Raw genomic sequence first — 15,326 nt, 5'->3', positions numbered from 1 at the left:
GTAAATTCACACAACCAAATAACCTTGTATTGCATGATGAATTCATCTGCTGAAAATCTTGAAACTATGTGGGCATTGCTTGGTCAAAAGGTACAGAGAGGCTAAATAGCATGTCCAGGAGTTGAGGGAAGAGCTTTCATTTGGATGCTGCACAAGTAGCACTTCAGCTCTCCATTGACTTGCAAAAGAAACACATCCTTGATTAGTTGCGATTGTTATGTAGTGGAAATTGGGAGGTAGGAATGATCTAGTCTTTGGACAGAGCCATCCTTTCTTTTCTGTCATTGTTTAACATTTGTGATTCTTCTTCCATTCATCCCCTTCCCATGCATGGAAAGTTGTGAGTGAGAAAAGGGTGTGCAGAGAATGAACTACGTCTGTACTCAAAAACACATATTATATAAAGGCCAAATTTGTATGGTAATCTAACTGTAAATTATAATATAAAGATCTATGGTTTAAATTATTAATTAATTTTATTTAATGTATGTACTGCTTTCCATCCAAACTGATGCCCAGAGTCAGAATTAAAAATCATTTGTGTGTACTATATAAGCAATGCATGTGAGTGTATTTGGCTGGGAGAGGAGAGGTGTGGGGGGAATTGATTGCTCAGTCTCCTCCTCCTCCTCCTCCTCCTCTCCTCCTCCTTTTCCTACTTGAGCTTTGAGTTGCTCTTGTCAACTTTCCCTGGCTAGGTCATCCCTTCTATGCATTTTGAATTTTAAGCCAATGGCTGAGATGTACTTTTCAATTTTTTAGAATATAAAATGCAAGAAGCTTCACAAATGCTCAACATCTCTTGGGGCCAGGTGGAACACTGAGAAGATGGAACTGTTGGGTGCTATGGGTGAGGGTAGGGATATTGTCCCAAATATCAGTTCTCCATTCTCAGTCCTACTATCCTGATGCTTTCTCATGGTTTCTAGGGGTGTTCCTACCCATTGAAAAGCCTTCCCTCTTAGAAATACACCCCCAAGTTCCAAAATATATCAGGACATTTGTAAGCAAACTTTCTATTCCATCCATTAAAGACATATATAATACCCTGGTTTAGAAATTCAGTGCCTACATAACATAATTCGCCCTCCCATGCACATTTTGGCAATAATGCATTTTCCTGCTGTATCAAACTAATCTGTAATGCCCCCCCCCCACTGTTGAATCTAAGGTTATAATGCCTTCCTTTCTCTTTTGTTGTAGGTTCCATAATTCCTCTGAAGAAAAGCCATTAAACTCGGGGAACTCCATACTGGAGATTGATAGGAAACTGGTAGAGACATTAAATAAGCCAAACAGTAGAAGGACAAAGTGGAAGGCAGAGAACTTAAATAATGTGAAACAGGATAAGAAGGATACAGTGAATGTCAGGAAGTTGGAAGTTGATGAAGAGAAAGCTGAGTCTGTTGTGGAACCAGTGCAGGAACAGAAAGAGCCCAAACTGGAAGAATACCCGGACATGGGTCAACAGAAAAACCCTACAGAAGACAAACCTCAAAACTTGCGTCTGATAAAGAGGGAGCCAGTAGTGAAAAAACATGAAAACTTGGAGCAGGACAACAAAAACCCTCAATTGTCTAAGGATCAGCAATCCAATGAGAAGCAGAAGGTTCTGAATGCACATGAATCCCAGGGGGCACCTGAAACCCAGAATGAGATGACAACACAAAAATCTCAGCGAGCTGCTTGGGAACGTAGGAGCATCAGTCGGCTTGAAGTGAAGATTAACTCAAGAGTAAGAAACAGCACAGAAGCATCTTCACCTCCACCTCCCTCTGGCCCACAGGTGATTCAATCTTGATATGCATAGAGAGCAGAGAAATAGAAGCCATAGGGGTGAAAAGAAGAGATGAGTGATGATGGGTATGAATGCCAGCTACAGGCAGTGTGGACAGATGGACCTGTCATGACCCATATCTGTTTCCAAAGCTGGCAGCTTTGCAAAAGGCAATTAGCACTGACTCCTGAGTTGGATTTAGCCAGGGTAGCCAAATGGCTCAGAGATGGTCTATGGAGCTTTGAGGACCATTCAGCGCATTTGAAAGACTAGCCTCATCCAATGTTAGTGGATACTGGTACATGCAAGTTCTACCATAACATAATCCTTTCACATGGCCACATGCCTGGAAGACTGCGCAAAACTCACAGCATAAAAGTGTCTTCCTAGCGTGATTTCCCGGCATGATCCCATTTAATGGCGCTTTTTCTGATGTCACCAGGTCATTAAAGGGGATAATGTCAGGAAATGTTGTTAGGAAGATGCTTCATGCCGTGAGTTTGTGCGATCTCTCGGGGCACGTATGAAAATGGCCACAGTTACAAGGAATTTAATGAAACTTCTGTAAATGTCACCAACACTGCTGTAATTGATTGCTAAGCCTCCTTTCTTATTTCTCAGCTAGTTGGTTCACCCTCTCCCTCAGAAATTCAGGAATGTATAACCAGTCAACGCCTATCAAGTTAGGCGATCAGTTGGATCTAGACATGCCCAGTTTACATGTTTCTGTGCATCCACAGACTCTTATGTCCCCCTTTCGTTGATTTCTGTGTGTTTCCCAGGCCACAGAAAGAAGTATCCCTAAAATTGATGAAGCTGATGGTCAAGATGGATCAGAGGTCTCCTCTTCAGTCTCTCACCCTTTGGTTACCTACAGTAGCTCATTCAGACGAGTCAGTCCAAGGACAATCTCCTTCCGGGTAAGCGTGAATGAGCAAGGTATGGCATGATGCCTATCTTGAAAATCAAGAGGACTGGATAGATTCAGAGATTTACTTTCTCTGGATGGGTAGGTCTATCAGTGGCTACTAGCCATGGTGATTAAAGGGAACCTCCACATTCAGAGGCATAAACCTCCGAACAGCAATGCCAGGAGGCAACTTTGGGGGAAGGCCTTGGCCTCCATGCCCTATTGTTGGCCTTCCATAGTAACTGGTTGGCTACTGTATGAGATAGGATCCTAGACTAGATGGGTCCCTGGATCCAGCAGGCCTCTTCTTATGTCCTTAAATTCTTAAAAGGACATGCCCTTTCTTGTTGGACAAACAGGGAGTCTCTTAGTGTTTTACCGCTCCCTGTGCTTAATGCATCCCATTTTAAGTACTTTTCAAACTATCTAACAAACCATCCATTTCAAATGGATCAAGGATTCTATTCCAGAATTCCTTATATAATGGGCTTTGTGAAGCTGACTTCCCTGTAGGGATGTGCGTTTCGGCATTCAGAATGCCGAAAGAATGCCGAAACAAAAGTGTTTCGGCTTCTTTCGGGGAATGCCGAAACGTTTCGGGGAATGCCGAAACGTTTCGGGTAGCCGAAAGAAAAAAGCCGAAACGTTTCGGGATTCTTTCGGCTTTCTTTCGGCTTTTCTATGGGAAAATGCCTCCGTCTTCCAGGACGCCTGGAGGAGGCATTTTCCCACCGAATAAGCCCAAAATTGGTGGGGACCTTCCTCTAACCCTTCTCTAACAACCACCCAAGTTTCAGACAGATTGGACTTTGGGGGGCCATGTTATGGCCCCCCAAAGCAGGTCCCCCCATCCTCCCATAAGAAAGCGAAGGAGCAGCATATTGTTAGCATGCTGCTGCTGATCTTTCTTCATTATTTCCTATGGGGGGAAAATGAAGAGGCAGGCTTCCTTTGCCAGGGGTGGCATTTTGCATGCAAAATGCCCCCCAGCCCTCAGGGGCCCTTCTCCCACCCCTCCTCCCACCCCCCACCAAGGCTCAGCCTGCTCCCACTTGGGGGGGCCATTTCATGGCCTCCCCAAGTAGGTGCTCTAATCTCTACCACTGACAGCTGGGGGAGGCTTGTGTTGCCAGGGGTGGCATTTTGCATGCAAAATGCCCCCAACCCTCTGGGGCCCTTCTCCCACCCCTCCTCCCACCCCCCACCCAGGCTCAGCCTGCTCCCACTTGGGGGGGGCATTTCATGGCCTCCCCAAGTAGGTGCTCTGCTCTCATCTCTACCACTGACAGCTGGGGGAGGCTTGTGTTGCCAGGGGTGGCATTTTGCATGCAAAATGCCCCCCAGCCCCCTGGGGCCCTTCTCCCACCCTTCCTCCCACCCCCCACCAAGGCTCAGACTGCTCCCACTTGGGGGGGCCATTTCATGGCTTCCCCAAGTAGGTCCTCTCAGCCCCTAAAGTCCACCCCTTACAGCCCCACACAAACCCAATTCCCCCCCAGCTGCCACACACAGACCCAAATCCCCACATTAGCCCCTCACAGACCCAAATCCACCCCCACCTGCCCCACACTCATAACCCCAGGAACAGGCTGGCAAAGGCCAGCCCTCTCCCTTTGTTCCCTATGCTGGGAACTTCTAAACTCTCTTTCCCTGGGCAATTCTGCACAGCCCAGGGGTGCCACAATGGTGGGCACACTTCTGAGTGCCAGCTGGTCCCTGTGAAAGAGCACCTGAACCACAGACACCCTCCCTCAAATTCCCCCACCACCTACAGAGATGGCTGGCCAGCCAGCCCCATTGTTCCCTATGATGGGAACCAACTGCACAACAAAGAATAAAACAAGAACAACACAAAATAAAGTTTTAAAAAAATTATATTCTCCCTTCCAAAGTACAAGTAGGCAAAGCATTATGACACATTACACCAGCAGTCCCCCACACAGAAAAATTAAAACAAAACTCACTTAACATCAGAGAATCACAAAACATGATTCCTGTCAAAAACACTTTATTTCTTGAACAGCTTTAGGTTACACAGCAGGGGGGAACACCAAAGGGCATGGCAGCACTATCTTACACAAAAATAACACAACTCACTTCACATCAGAGAATCACAAAAACACAATTCCTGGCAAAAACACTTTATTTCTTGAACAGCTTTAGGTTACACAGTAGGAGGGCACAACAGGGCATGATAGCAATGTACTACAAAAAATAATACAACCCACTTCACCGTTTTTGACAGCAATTGTGTTTCTGTGATTCTCTGATGTGAAGTGAGTTGTGTTATTTTTGTGTAGTACACTGCTTTCCTGCTCTGTGGTGCCTTCCTACTGTGTAACCTAAAGCAGTTACAGAAATAAAGTGCTTTTGACAGCAATTTTTTGGGGTGATTCTTTAATGTGAAGTGAGTTGTGTTATTTTTGTGTAAGATAGTGCTGCCATGCCCTTTGGTGTTCCCCCCTGCTGTGTAACCTAAAGCTGTTCAAGAAATAAAGTGTTTTTGACAGGAATCATGTTTTGTGATTCTCTGATGTTAAGTGAGTTTTGTTTTAATTTTTCTGTGTGGGGGACTGCTGGTGTAATGTGTCATAATGCTTTGCCTACTTGTACTTTGGAAGGGAGAATATAATTTTTTTAAAACTTTATTTTGTGTTGTTCTTGTTTTATTCTTTGTTGTGCAGTTGGTTCCCATCATAGGGAACAATGGGGCTGGCTGGCCAGCCATCTCTGTAGGTGGTGGGGGAATTTGAGGGAGGGTGTCTGTGGTTCAGGTGCTCTTTCACAGGGACCAGCTGGCACTCAGAAGTGTGCCCACCATTGTGGCACCCCTGGGCTGTGCAGAATTGCCCAGGGAAAGAGAGTTTAGAAGTTCCCAGCATAGGGAACAAAGGGAGAGGGCTGGCCTTTGCCAGCCTGTTCCTGGGGTTATGGGTGTGGGGCAGGTGGGGGTGGATTTGGGTCTGTGAGGGGCTAATGTGGGGATTTGGGTCTGTGTGTGGCAGCTGGGGGGGAATTGGGTTTGTGTGGGGCTGTAAGGGGTGGACTTTAGGGGCTGAGAGGACCTACTTGGGGAAGCCATGAAATGGCCCCCCAAGTGGGAGCAGTCTGAGCCTTGGTGGGGGGTGGGAGGAAGGGTGGGAGAAGGGCCCCAGAGGGCTGGGGGGTATTTTGCATCCAAAATGCCACCCCTGGCAACACAAGCCTCCCCCAGCTGTCAGTGGTAGAGATGAGAGCAGAGCACCTACTTGGGGAGGCCATGAAATGCCCCCCCCAAGTGGGAGCAGGCTGAGCCTTGGTGGGGGGTGGGGGGAGGGGTGGGAGAAGGGCCCCAGAGGGTTGGGGGGCATTTTGCATGCAAAATGCCACCCCTGGCAACACAAGCCTCCCCCAGCTGTCAGTGGTAGAGATTAGAGCACCTACTTGGGGAGGCCATGAAATGGCCCCCCCAAGTGGGAGCAGGCTGAGCCTTGGTGGGGGGTGGGAGGAGGGGTGGGAGAAGGGCCCCTGAGGGCTGGGGGGCATTTTGCATGCAAAATGCCACCCCTGGCAAAGGAAGCCTGCCTCTTCATTTTTTCCCCATAGGAAATAATGAAGAAAGATGAGCAGCAGCATGCTAACAATATGCTGCTCCTTCGCTTTCTTATGGGAGGATGGGGGGACCTGCTTTGGGGGGCCATAACATGGCCCCCAAAGTCCAATCTGTCTGAAACTTGGGTGGTTGTTAGAGAAGGGTTAGAGGAAGGTCCCCACCAATTTTGGGCTTATTCGGTGGGAAAATGCCTCCTCCAGGCGTCCTGGAAGACGGAGGCATTTTCCCTTAGAAAAAAGCCGAAAGAATGCCGAAATAATGCCGAAAGAATCCCGAAAGCTGAAAGCCGAAAGAGATTCTTGTTTCGGCTTTCGGCTTTAACGATAGAGAATCTTCTTTCGGCTTTCTACTTTCGGCTATAGCCGAAAATTTTTGGCTTGCACACCCCTACTTCCCTGTCTCTTTCCCATCAGCAGTTTTCAGTAGTGCTGGATAATTCTGGCTATTTTGAGTTATGGTCATGTTTGTTTTTTGTTTTTGCCAGAGTTTTATTTCTTTGTCTCATGCTTAAGCTTCAGTATCACAGCAGGGTATTCTTTTCCTAATGGAAACTGGCAGGTATTCATGCTGCAATTGTACTTGCAGTTGAGCAAAAGGACATGTAGCACAGGCTAAATTCAGCTGAGCTGAAATGTCACTGAATAATATGCTTTAGTGTATTTTACAAATACCCACTCAAACGTGTGTGTGTGTGTGTGTGTGTGTGTGTGAGAGAGAGAGAGAGAGAGAGAGAGAGAGATCATGCATCATGCATGTACACACGCTCATAAACACAGGCTGGTTGATGCTCAATGCTCAGAGCTAGAGAATGCTTTGTTTGTAACATTCTAAATTATCCTTATTGTCTTACTGTATTATAGCACACTTTATCAGGAGTAAACAATAGAAGCCAGTATAAATACTAAGAAACAGATCTCCAGCTGACTCCTGGAAATTTTATATCATTTGAGAGCTCAGGGTTGGTTCACACAATTATTGTCTAAATAGTGAAAACCACCTCTCAGTTTTTAGGGTGCACTGGTCTTGTTCCCACGTTTCCAGAAGATATGGCACACAAGGTCCTGGAAAACATCCAAGAAGGACGATGATCTATGATATGATATCCTAGCAAATGTTTTACCATAAGAACATAAGAAGAGCCCTGTTGGATTAGACCAGTAGTCCATTTATCCCAGCATCCTGTTTCACACAGCACCCCAATTAGTCGCTCTGGAGGGCAAATCAACAGGGCATAGAGGCCGAGATCTTCCTCTGATGTTGCCTCTCAGCTCTGGTATTCAGAGATTTACTGTCTCTGGATGGTAGCGGTTCCATTTAGTCTCTGTGGCTAATAGCCACTGATGGACCATGAATCTGTACAATCCCCTTTTAAAGCCATCTATGCTCATTGCCATTGTTACATTTTCTGCCCATGAATGACACAATTGCTCACTGGGTAAAGAAGTACTTCCTTTTGTCCTTTTGATATTACCTGTATCCTCTTCTGGAAAGTTTGACCTCCGAGAGGGGGCCATGTGCAGACTATCCCCCCTTGAGCCTGGTGGCTCCCCTGGAGCCTTTGCTTCTCACATGCCAAGACAATCTTGCTTATGTGCCTCAAAGAAGACACAAGAGTCTTCAGAAACATTTAAAGCTGCTGGGTCCTGAGGCAGATGAGGGCTCAGTCCTATTCTAAACTCTTCTGTTCTGACAGAGAACCTAATTGCTCATAGGCTTGCCAGATCTCTGCCTCACCTCTTCCAGCCTCTGCCCCTCACTGCCCCTTACTAGAAGGGGGGAAGAAGCAGTTGGAAAGAGCATGAAGTGTGTTTGAGCCCAGCCATTGTGCCAGAAAATGATGTCATTTCCAGTGTGATGCAGAAGCAACAGGTTGCACTGGAGGGTGATTCTCTAAAAATCACCCTCAAACACAAAGTTCTGAGCTGATTTTTTAGAGAATCGTCCCCTGGCATGACCCGATACTTCTGGATTATGCTAGAAATGATGTCATTTTCTGTCATGATGGGTGGGTGTGGGATCATGCATGCTCTTCGCACGTGCACAAGGTAAGTACCTGCTGCCCCCATTTCCCCACTGCCTCCCCAGTTTGGCCTCCAGGGTACCTGGCAACCCTGATTTCTCACCTCCACTTTTGTATTTCTAGGTGGTCTCCCCGAAAGATAAACAAGATACACTAAGCAGAAGGTCAGCAGATTTTAGTTAACACTTCTTTTGGATTTATTTTCTAGTTGTTTGGGATACTTCTGTTTGATAGGTTGTCTTTCTTATGGGCATTTAAATATATTTTTAAAAGATTGTTGGGATTCTATGCGGACAAGTCTAAAATGGGGGAGGCTAGGATACTCTCTTGGTTCTAGAAATCCTTGGGTGAATTTTGGCACACCAAAATTGTTGCTACCTCACACACTCCAGCAGCACTGAACTACAGTGCAAATTACTTGGGCAATGCTAAATAGAATCATTGCATGATTTTGCTTTAGGGGTATGGTTAAAATTGCCCTAGCTTTTTACTGTGGCTGAACTTGTGGAACTACCTGAAGAATTCTATTTCCGTTTCCATTTAATGCATTTCCACCCTTCCTCCAGGAAGCTTAGGGTCATATATGTGGTTTCTCTTCCCCCTTTTATCCTCACAACAACCCTGTGAAGTAGATTAGACTGAAAGACAATGACTGGTCCAAGGTTGCTCAGCCAGCTACATGAAAAAATTATGCCAACTTGTGGTGAATAATTAGTCTGGCCACACAATATTAGGCTATAGTAGGACACCTACCCTGTTCCCTTCTGCCTCTTGATAGAAGGCAGGGGGAAAAAAAGAGGGGGCAAGTGAAAGAGAGCAGAGGGAAGGAGGGGGTAAGTAATGCCCCCACATGGCAATGTGGGGGCATTGCTTCTGGCATGATACCAAGAGTGACATCAACATGGTGGCATGATGCTCTAGATGTCACCTCAAACTGTATAGTTTTACCACAAAGTTTTGGGTGAATAATGGAGTAGCACCCCAAGCCAATGACATAATTTTCGGTTTTGTGCTCAAAGTAGAGTTGCCAGCCTCCAGATAGGGCCTGGAGACCTCCCAAATTACAACTGATCTCCAGACAACAAAATCAGTTCTCCTGGATAAACAGCTACTTCTGAGGGTAGTCTCTATGGCTTCATAATATCCTGCTGAGGTCCCTCTCATTCCCAGTCCCTGCCTTCCCAAGCCTCCATCCCCAAATATCCAAGTATTTCCCAACCCAAAGTTGGCATTCCTAGCAGGGCCCAGTTACATAATGCAGGCCGCCAGGCCCAGTTGCACAGTGTGGGCAGCTGGGCCTGGTCATGTGATGCAGGCCACCAGGCTGAGTAAGGTTGTCAGATGGTTTCAGCAAAATAGTGGATGCACTTGATAACAATTTGTTGACCATGTGGGGACCAGGTGGCTTAGAAAGGCAGCCCACTGAGCAGGAGGCAGAGTAAGGGGTAGGCCACCAAGTACCACCACTGCTGTGTGCGGTTCACCTCATGACAATGCTGACAGGCAGATCCCCCATCAGACAGATGCGGTTTAGTTGTTCTGGGGCCCTGGGCAAAAGTAAAGCATGCTCCTCCACACCTCCTTTATTCCCCCTATCCACCTCATAGGGTTATTGTGAAGATAAAATGGGTCGGGGGAGAACTTTGTAAGCCACTTTGGGTCCCCCATTGGGGAGAAAACTAGGGTATTAATGTAGTAAACAAACATTTATGACATTAAGACATCCTCCATCCCACCTTTGTCACTTCTGGAATCAGCGTGGCAGGAGCTTCAGGAGAAAGGCTGCTGCCACTGAGTGCCAAAGGAGGGAGGATGGCAAGGGGAGGAATGGCAAGAACAAGACTTGTTCTGTGGGTATGCTCTCTGAAGTGATTTTGGGAACTACTACACTGATTTTGGAACAGTGACACCTCCCCACTGCCATCTGGTCAGACAGCAATATCATCTTTGTTGGGAACAAGATTTGGGTCCAGTAGCACCTTAAAGACCACCTAGATTTCCAGGGTATGAGCTTCAACAGTCAGAGCTTTCTGTCAGATTGACAAACTCATTGCGCCCCGCTGGAAGCATGCCTGCAGTGCACTTGTCCAGGTTGCCTTCCGGTGGCAATGTTCACTGGGCAGTCTGCCACCTCCCGCTGATTGCCAGTGATTGATGGGCAATGGCGCAAACTGCCAGGAGTTTGCCCGCCACTGGCAGGCAACTGGGAACCCTACATGGAAGCTTGGTGGATGACCATGAGTCAGTCACAAACTCAAGCAGGGTTGGATGAGAGAACAATGTAAGCTGCTTTGGATCCTCACTGCTGTAAAAGGCAGAATATGAATGAAGTACGATAAATAAATATGCACTCATCTATCATGGACAGACTCAAGTTGAAACAAAGAGGGAAATTTCAACTATTTTTAATTTATATTTGCTTGCAAAAAACATCCCAGTTACGATGCTGTTGAATTTTGAGTTTTTACCCGCCCCCCCCGCCCCCTGAAGTTCAGAATATTAGTTTAGCAAAATGGTATGTTAACAAGACTTAAGATTGCCGCCTTTTTTTTTGAGAAAGCCTAGTTTTTGAAGTTTCAAAAGCAAAATGTGAAAATGGTCAAGAATTCTGACATTCCAAGTTAGTATAAAGTTTCTTTTCTGTTTTATAGTATACCACAATGTAGTTATCCAAACTATAAGAAGAATCCATTGGTTTTCACATGTCAACATTGTAATTGCCTTGATTAAAGCCTGGAGAAAGTTTGATCACATTTTCTTTTCTCTGTCTCTTCTTCAATAGTGCTAGTATGAGGCTTCCAGCAAGTACAGCTAAATTTGGGGAGAAGCTGGAGAAATATACATCTGCTGTGCAGGTAAATGTGCAGAGTGGGCTGGCACATTTGTACCATGCCTTCAGGTAAATGATGCAGCTCTAAACAGAGCCAAGAAATTATTAAGATTTCAGTTACATATCGGGTGAATGGGGTGCTAGAATGCCGAAGTAGAGTGGAATGTACTGCATAAGATGGAGAACCCAGGGATGATGATATTTGGGGATGTTCCTGTTTGTTAAAAACTCCCTGCAACTAGGAAACCAGAATGCAAGCACAGCGAGGGGGCTGGATCCAGTGGTAGATTTCCACTAACAGATTTTTGCTGTTCCATTTCCACTAACAGATTTTTTCTCTGTCCATTGCAGATTCACTCCTTATGCATAGGGTTACCAGGTTCCCCCTGGCAACTACTGGGCAGGGGGGTGCTGAGGGCAGTCAGAGTACTCATCATCTTTACATATATGGTGTGCATGCATCACCAGCATCCTGAGATGATGTCACTTCCTGTGCAACCTGGAAGCAGTAGTGTTGCACTGGGCCCGTTTTTTTCAGGAAGTGGCCCAAAACACAGCATTTTTGCTATATTCTGGTTGCAGCAGATGTGATGTCATTGGCCAGGTTTGTGGGCACATTTGTGTCCATTCCCATGGCCTCCTTCCCATGTTCCTGCTGATGGCAGGCAGGCTCCAAGCAGCCTGCTTTCTCTCACTAATAGCAACCAATTGGCAGGCAAAGGCTGCAATTGCTGGGAGTTTGCCTGACATCTGCAGTAACCTGGCAAGCCTACTCATGCTGTTTCTGGGCATCCCTTGTCTCCCAGGAACAGCATTTTGGAAGCCTTATGGCTGCAGCAAGATGGGTAGACTTAACTAGTCACCTGCCATGATGGGCAACCTTCCACTCTCACTGCTTGGCCCCTGCCCTTGCTCAGTGGAGTGGCAGGAGCCGGGGGGGGGGGGGAGGGATGCATGGTTGTACAGTTCTATGACATTTCCAAGCACACTGGAAGTGACATTATGGCATTGAGCTATGTCTTTCCCCAGTTTCCTGCTGCCTGAAGATTCCTGGCTGGCAACTGTAAAGATGAGGGAGGCAAGGAAGTCCTATTTGGCTGGTGGAAAGCCCTTCCACTTGATCCAACCCAGTGCTAGTTTGTATGGAGTTTTTATGCCAATGAATGTTCAGCCCTGGAATCCACATTCTGCTGTTTGATGTAGTTCAGTCCAGTCGTTTACTTCTTTCTCTCTTGTTTGTGCGTAGTGGGGTAAAGCTCTTGAACGATGCAGAGGGGCTCAGAAAACTTTCTTCTTTTTTAACTTTTAGTTCAAAACAAAGATGAGTGAAGGATGTATGTGCAGCATGCTGCACTGGGGAAGAGGGGAAGAAGGCATCCAATTGCTACTGAAAGGAGTAGGTTACTAGTAACAGGAGACCAAAGGTTTTCAGGGAAAGGGACAGGGTATCTATTAGAAGAGCAAGCATGGTTTTCCCCTCTTCACTGACTCTTGTTCTCAGAGAGCAGGATCAATTAAACTGTCTCCATCTGCTCGGAAAAACTTCCAACCATCCTCAGAGGGCGTGGCCAGCAAGCGCAACATCTTTGAAGCCAATGCTGCTGTCAGGGCTGAGCCTGTCACCACTGTCCGGAAGGTAAGGACTGAGTATAGATAATTTTTATTTATTTAGTAAATTAACATATAGCTCTATCTTCCAACACAGCTAAGACCCAAAGCAAGTGAGAACAATAAATAAAATATTAAAATGTTGACATTAAATGAATTTTAAAAACCCAGTTAAAAACAAGTTTTGTGTAGTAGTTAGAGCAGCGGGACTCTAATCTAGAGAACTGGGTTTGATTCCTCACTCCTCCACTTGAAGCCAGCTGTGTGACCTTGGGTCAGTCACAGTGTCTCAGAGCTCTCTCAGCGTCACCCACCTCACAGGGTGTTTTGTTGTGGAGATAATAATGACGTATTTTGTAAACCACTCTGAGTGGGTGTAAGTTGTCCTAAAGGCCAGTGTATAAATCAAATATTATTATTATTGTTATAATTAAAGAAAAACTGAGCTAAAGCAGATAATTAAAACAGTCACACAGTTAAGCTAGAGCCTGTACAACCTTCCCATAAGCTCTTTAAAGCAATTCTGTCTTACTTTCTTGCCAGAAGGCCCTAAGGCTAGGGGCCTGCCTATGCCTCACTCCTCTTCCACTAGGCCTGGGCTATATCCTCCAGTGTGAGGGGATTTTGGGTGTTGGGGGGGGGGCGGAATCCTGTTGTGAGGAGCCTCATCATAACCATGAAGTTGCAAAGGACTGAGATGCTTGCAAGGTGAAAGTATCATGCAATATTGTGGGATAGGGAAAGATAATCAAATTGGATACTTTGGGTTGTCAAGTCCAGGCTCCTGGGGAGCAAAATGTCCTGGTACTGTCTGTTGATGCCTGAACCTTCATGCTGTCTAGTATAGGGCAGTGAGTGGCCTTGATGACATCTCTTGGTACAACTTTTGTGTGCAAACAAGAACAGTGAGAAACCAATGTGGGATTTCCCAAATGCTAGCAAGCCCATTAAGCCTCCTAAAGCGCTTACACTAATTGGGATGCTAAAGTTGTTACCAGTTGCAGTTCTGCTATTACAATTAAATGCATAGTACACTTGTATATGTGTATATATGCTACTTTAAAACAGAGAGAGAGAGAGAGAGAAATGAGTAACAACTTAAAATCAAATGCAAATTACAGGCGTGTACAGTCTCAGTTTGCCTTGGAAACATGCAGTGAAAGGAGAGGAGTATTATCCCTTCAGCCTCCATTCAGTTCTTTAAAATTCTTCTCTGCTCTCATTATTAGCATTTTAAGGGAAAAGACAAAAAGTTTTTAATAGGACAGCTAGGTTTTGTGTTCTTTTATGGTGCTAAGCTTGGATGGAACAAAAGTCCAGCATGGGGCCCCAGGATCACTGTCTCCCCTCTCTCCCGCCAGGCCACCCTTCCTGAATTCATTCTTTGGGGGAGAAAATCTGCATATTCTAAACTTGAATATGATACTATAATAATGTGTTTGTGTCTGTGATCCTAGAAAGAGCCATAATCCTTGTTTGATTTGATAATATCAGTTCATTTGTATACTGCTCTTCTGGACAGATTAGTGCCAACTTAGAGTGGTGAACAAAGTTAGCGTTATTATTATCCCTACAATTCAGCTGGGGGGCTGGAGTGAGAGTGGTGGCTTCTGCAAGGCCACCTGGTGAGATTCAAACCAGCAAAGTGCTCTCCTGGCTTTTTGTAAACAATGCAAAACCAAACTATTCAAAAAGGCTTTTTACTCAAATGGGAGGGCTGTATTGTAGGGACGATGCTTCGCTAATGAGTTAGGGACCATAGACTTCATCACTATATTGCCTTACATATTATCTGCTGCTTCAAATATGTACTCCTATGTAGAATTGATTATGTTCTGCTTCATTATTTTTTCTACTCTGTATTGGATTCTTGCTAATACTATGTCTTTTAAACTTGTATCTATTTACCCTATGGCACTGTTTATGGAAATGTCCTTGATATTGATTGTACTAATCTCATACTGTGTAATCCGCCTTGATTCTCAGTGAGAAAGGAGGAATAGAAATGACATAAATAAATAAATAAATAAAATTGCTCCATCAGCTCTCCAAGGCAGGGTAGAAAACTCTAAAATTAAAAAAAAATCAAAAAGTTTATTCTGAAGACTAATCATAACAATCATCTTGGTCCTGATCACGGAAGACCCACTGAATCTTGGCAGTTTGGAGTCTCATTTAACCAGGTCAGCATCATTCTCTGTCCAGAGCCAGCAGTATGAAAAAGCTGCTCACTGCCTGTGTAGATGCCAAAGTGTAGGGCAGGCAAGGAAGATGTATTCTCTAGTGCAACAGCTTACTCCTTGTCATATTTTGAATCAAAGGAGAGCTGCCTAGAAATTTCTCCTGTCTTACTGAGAAGCATGGGCTTTAAATAAAATAAAGATAAAAATAAGTATTTGATAATGAAGATGGAACTAGTTAAGGTGACAAGTGCCACCTACAAGGGAGACAGCTGAATAGATATGAAATTTTTCCAAACTCTTTGGTGGAAACTTCTGCAAGAGATCAAAAGCCTTCTGTTTTCCTTGTTTGACTATATTGCAATATTGGTATGTGGTTTTCCAGTATCCTTTCTTCTCTGAACCTCCT

General features: G+C 45.2%; 1 protein-coding gene across 1 annotated transcript in view; it reads left to right on the top strand.

The window, feature by feature from the left end:
• Positions 1-15,326, top strand: part of LAD1 (ladinin 1) — a 38,510-nt gene that overhangs the window by 20,690 nt on the left and 2,494 nt on the right. Inside the window, exons 3-7 of the mRNA XM_054980980.1 lie at positions 1,204-1,786; positions 2,560-2,697; positions 8,423-8,463; positions 11,082-11,154; positions 12,631-12,765. Of these exons, the coding sequence (XP_054836955.1) occupies positions 1,204-1,786; positions 2,560-2,697; positions 8,423-8,463; positions 11,082-11,154; positions 12,631-12,765 (970 nt within the window). The remainder of the gene's footprint in view (positions 1-1,203; positions 1,787-2,559; positions 2,698-8,422; positions 8,464-11,081; positions 11,155-12,630; positions 12,766-15,326) is intronic.

The sequence above is a fragment of the Eublepharis macularius genome, chromosome 5, assembly GCF_028583425.1.
Source record: "Eublepharis macularius isolate TG4126 chromosome 5, MPM_Emac_v1.0, whole genome shotgun sequence".
In the NCBI taxonomy this organism is placed as follows: Eukaryota; Metazoa; Chordata; class Lepidosauria; order Squamata; family Eublepharidae; genus Eublepharis; species Eublepharis macularius.
The sequence above is the reverse complement of the archived record's forward strand: the minus strand, read 5'-3'. Positions and strand labels throughout refer to the sequence as shown.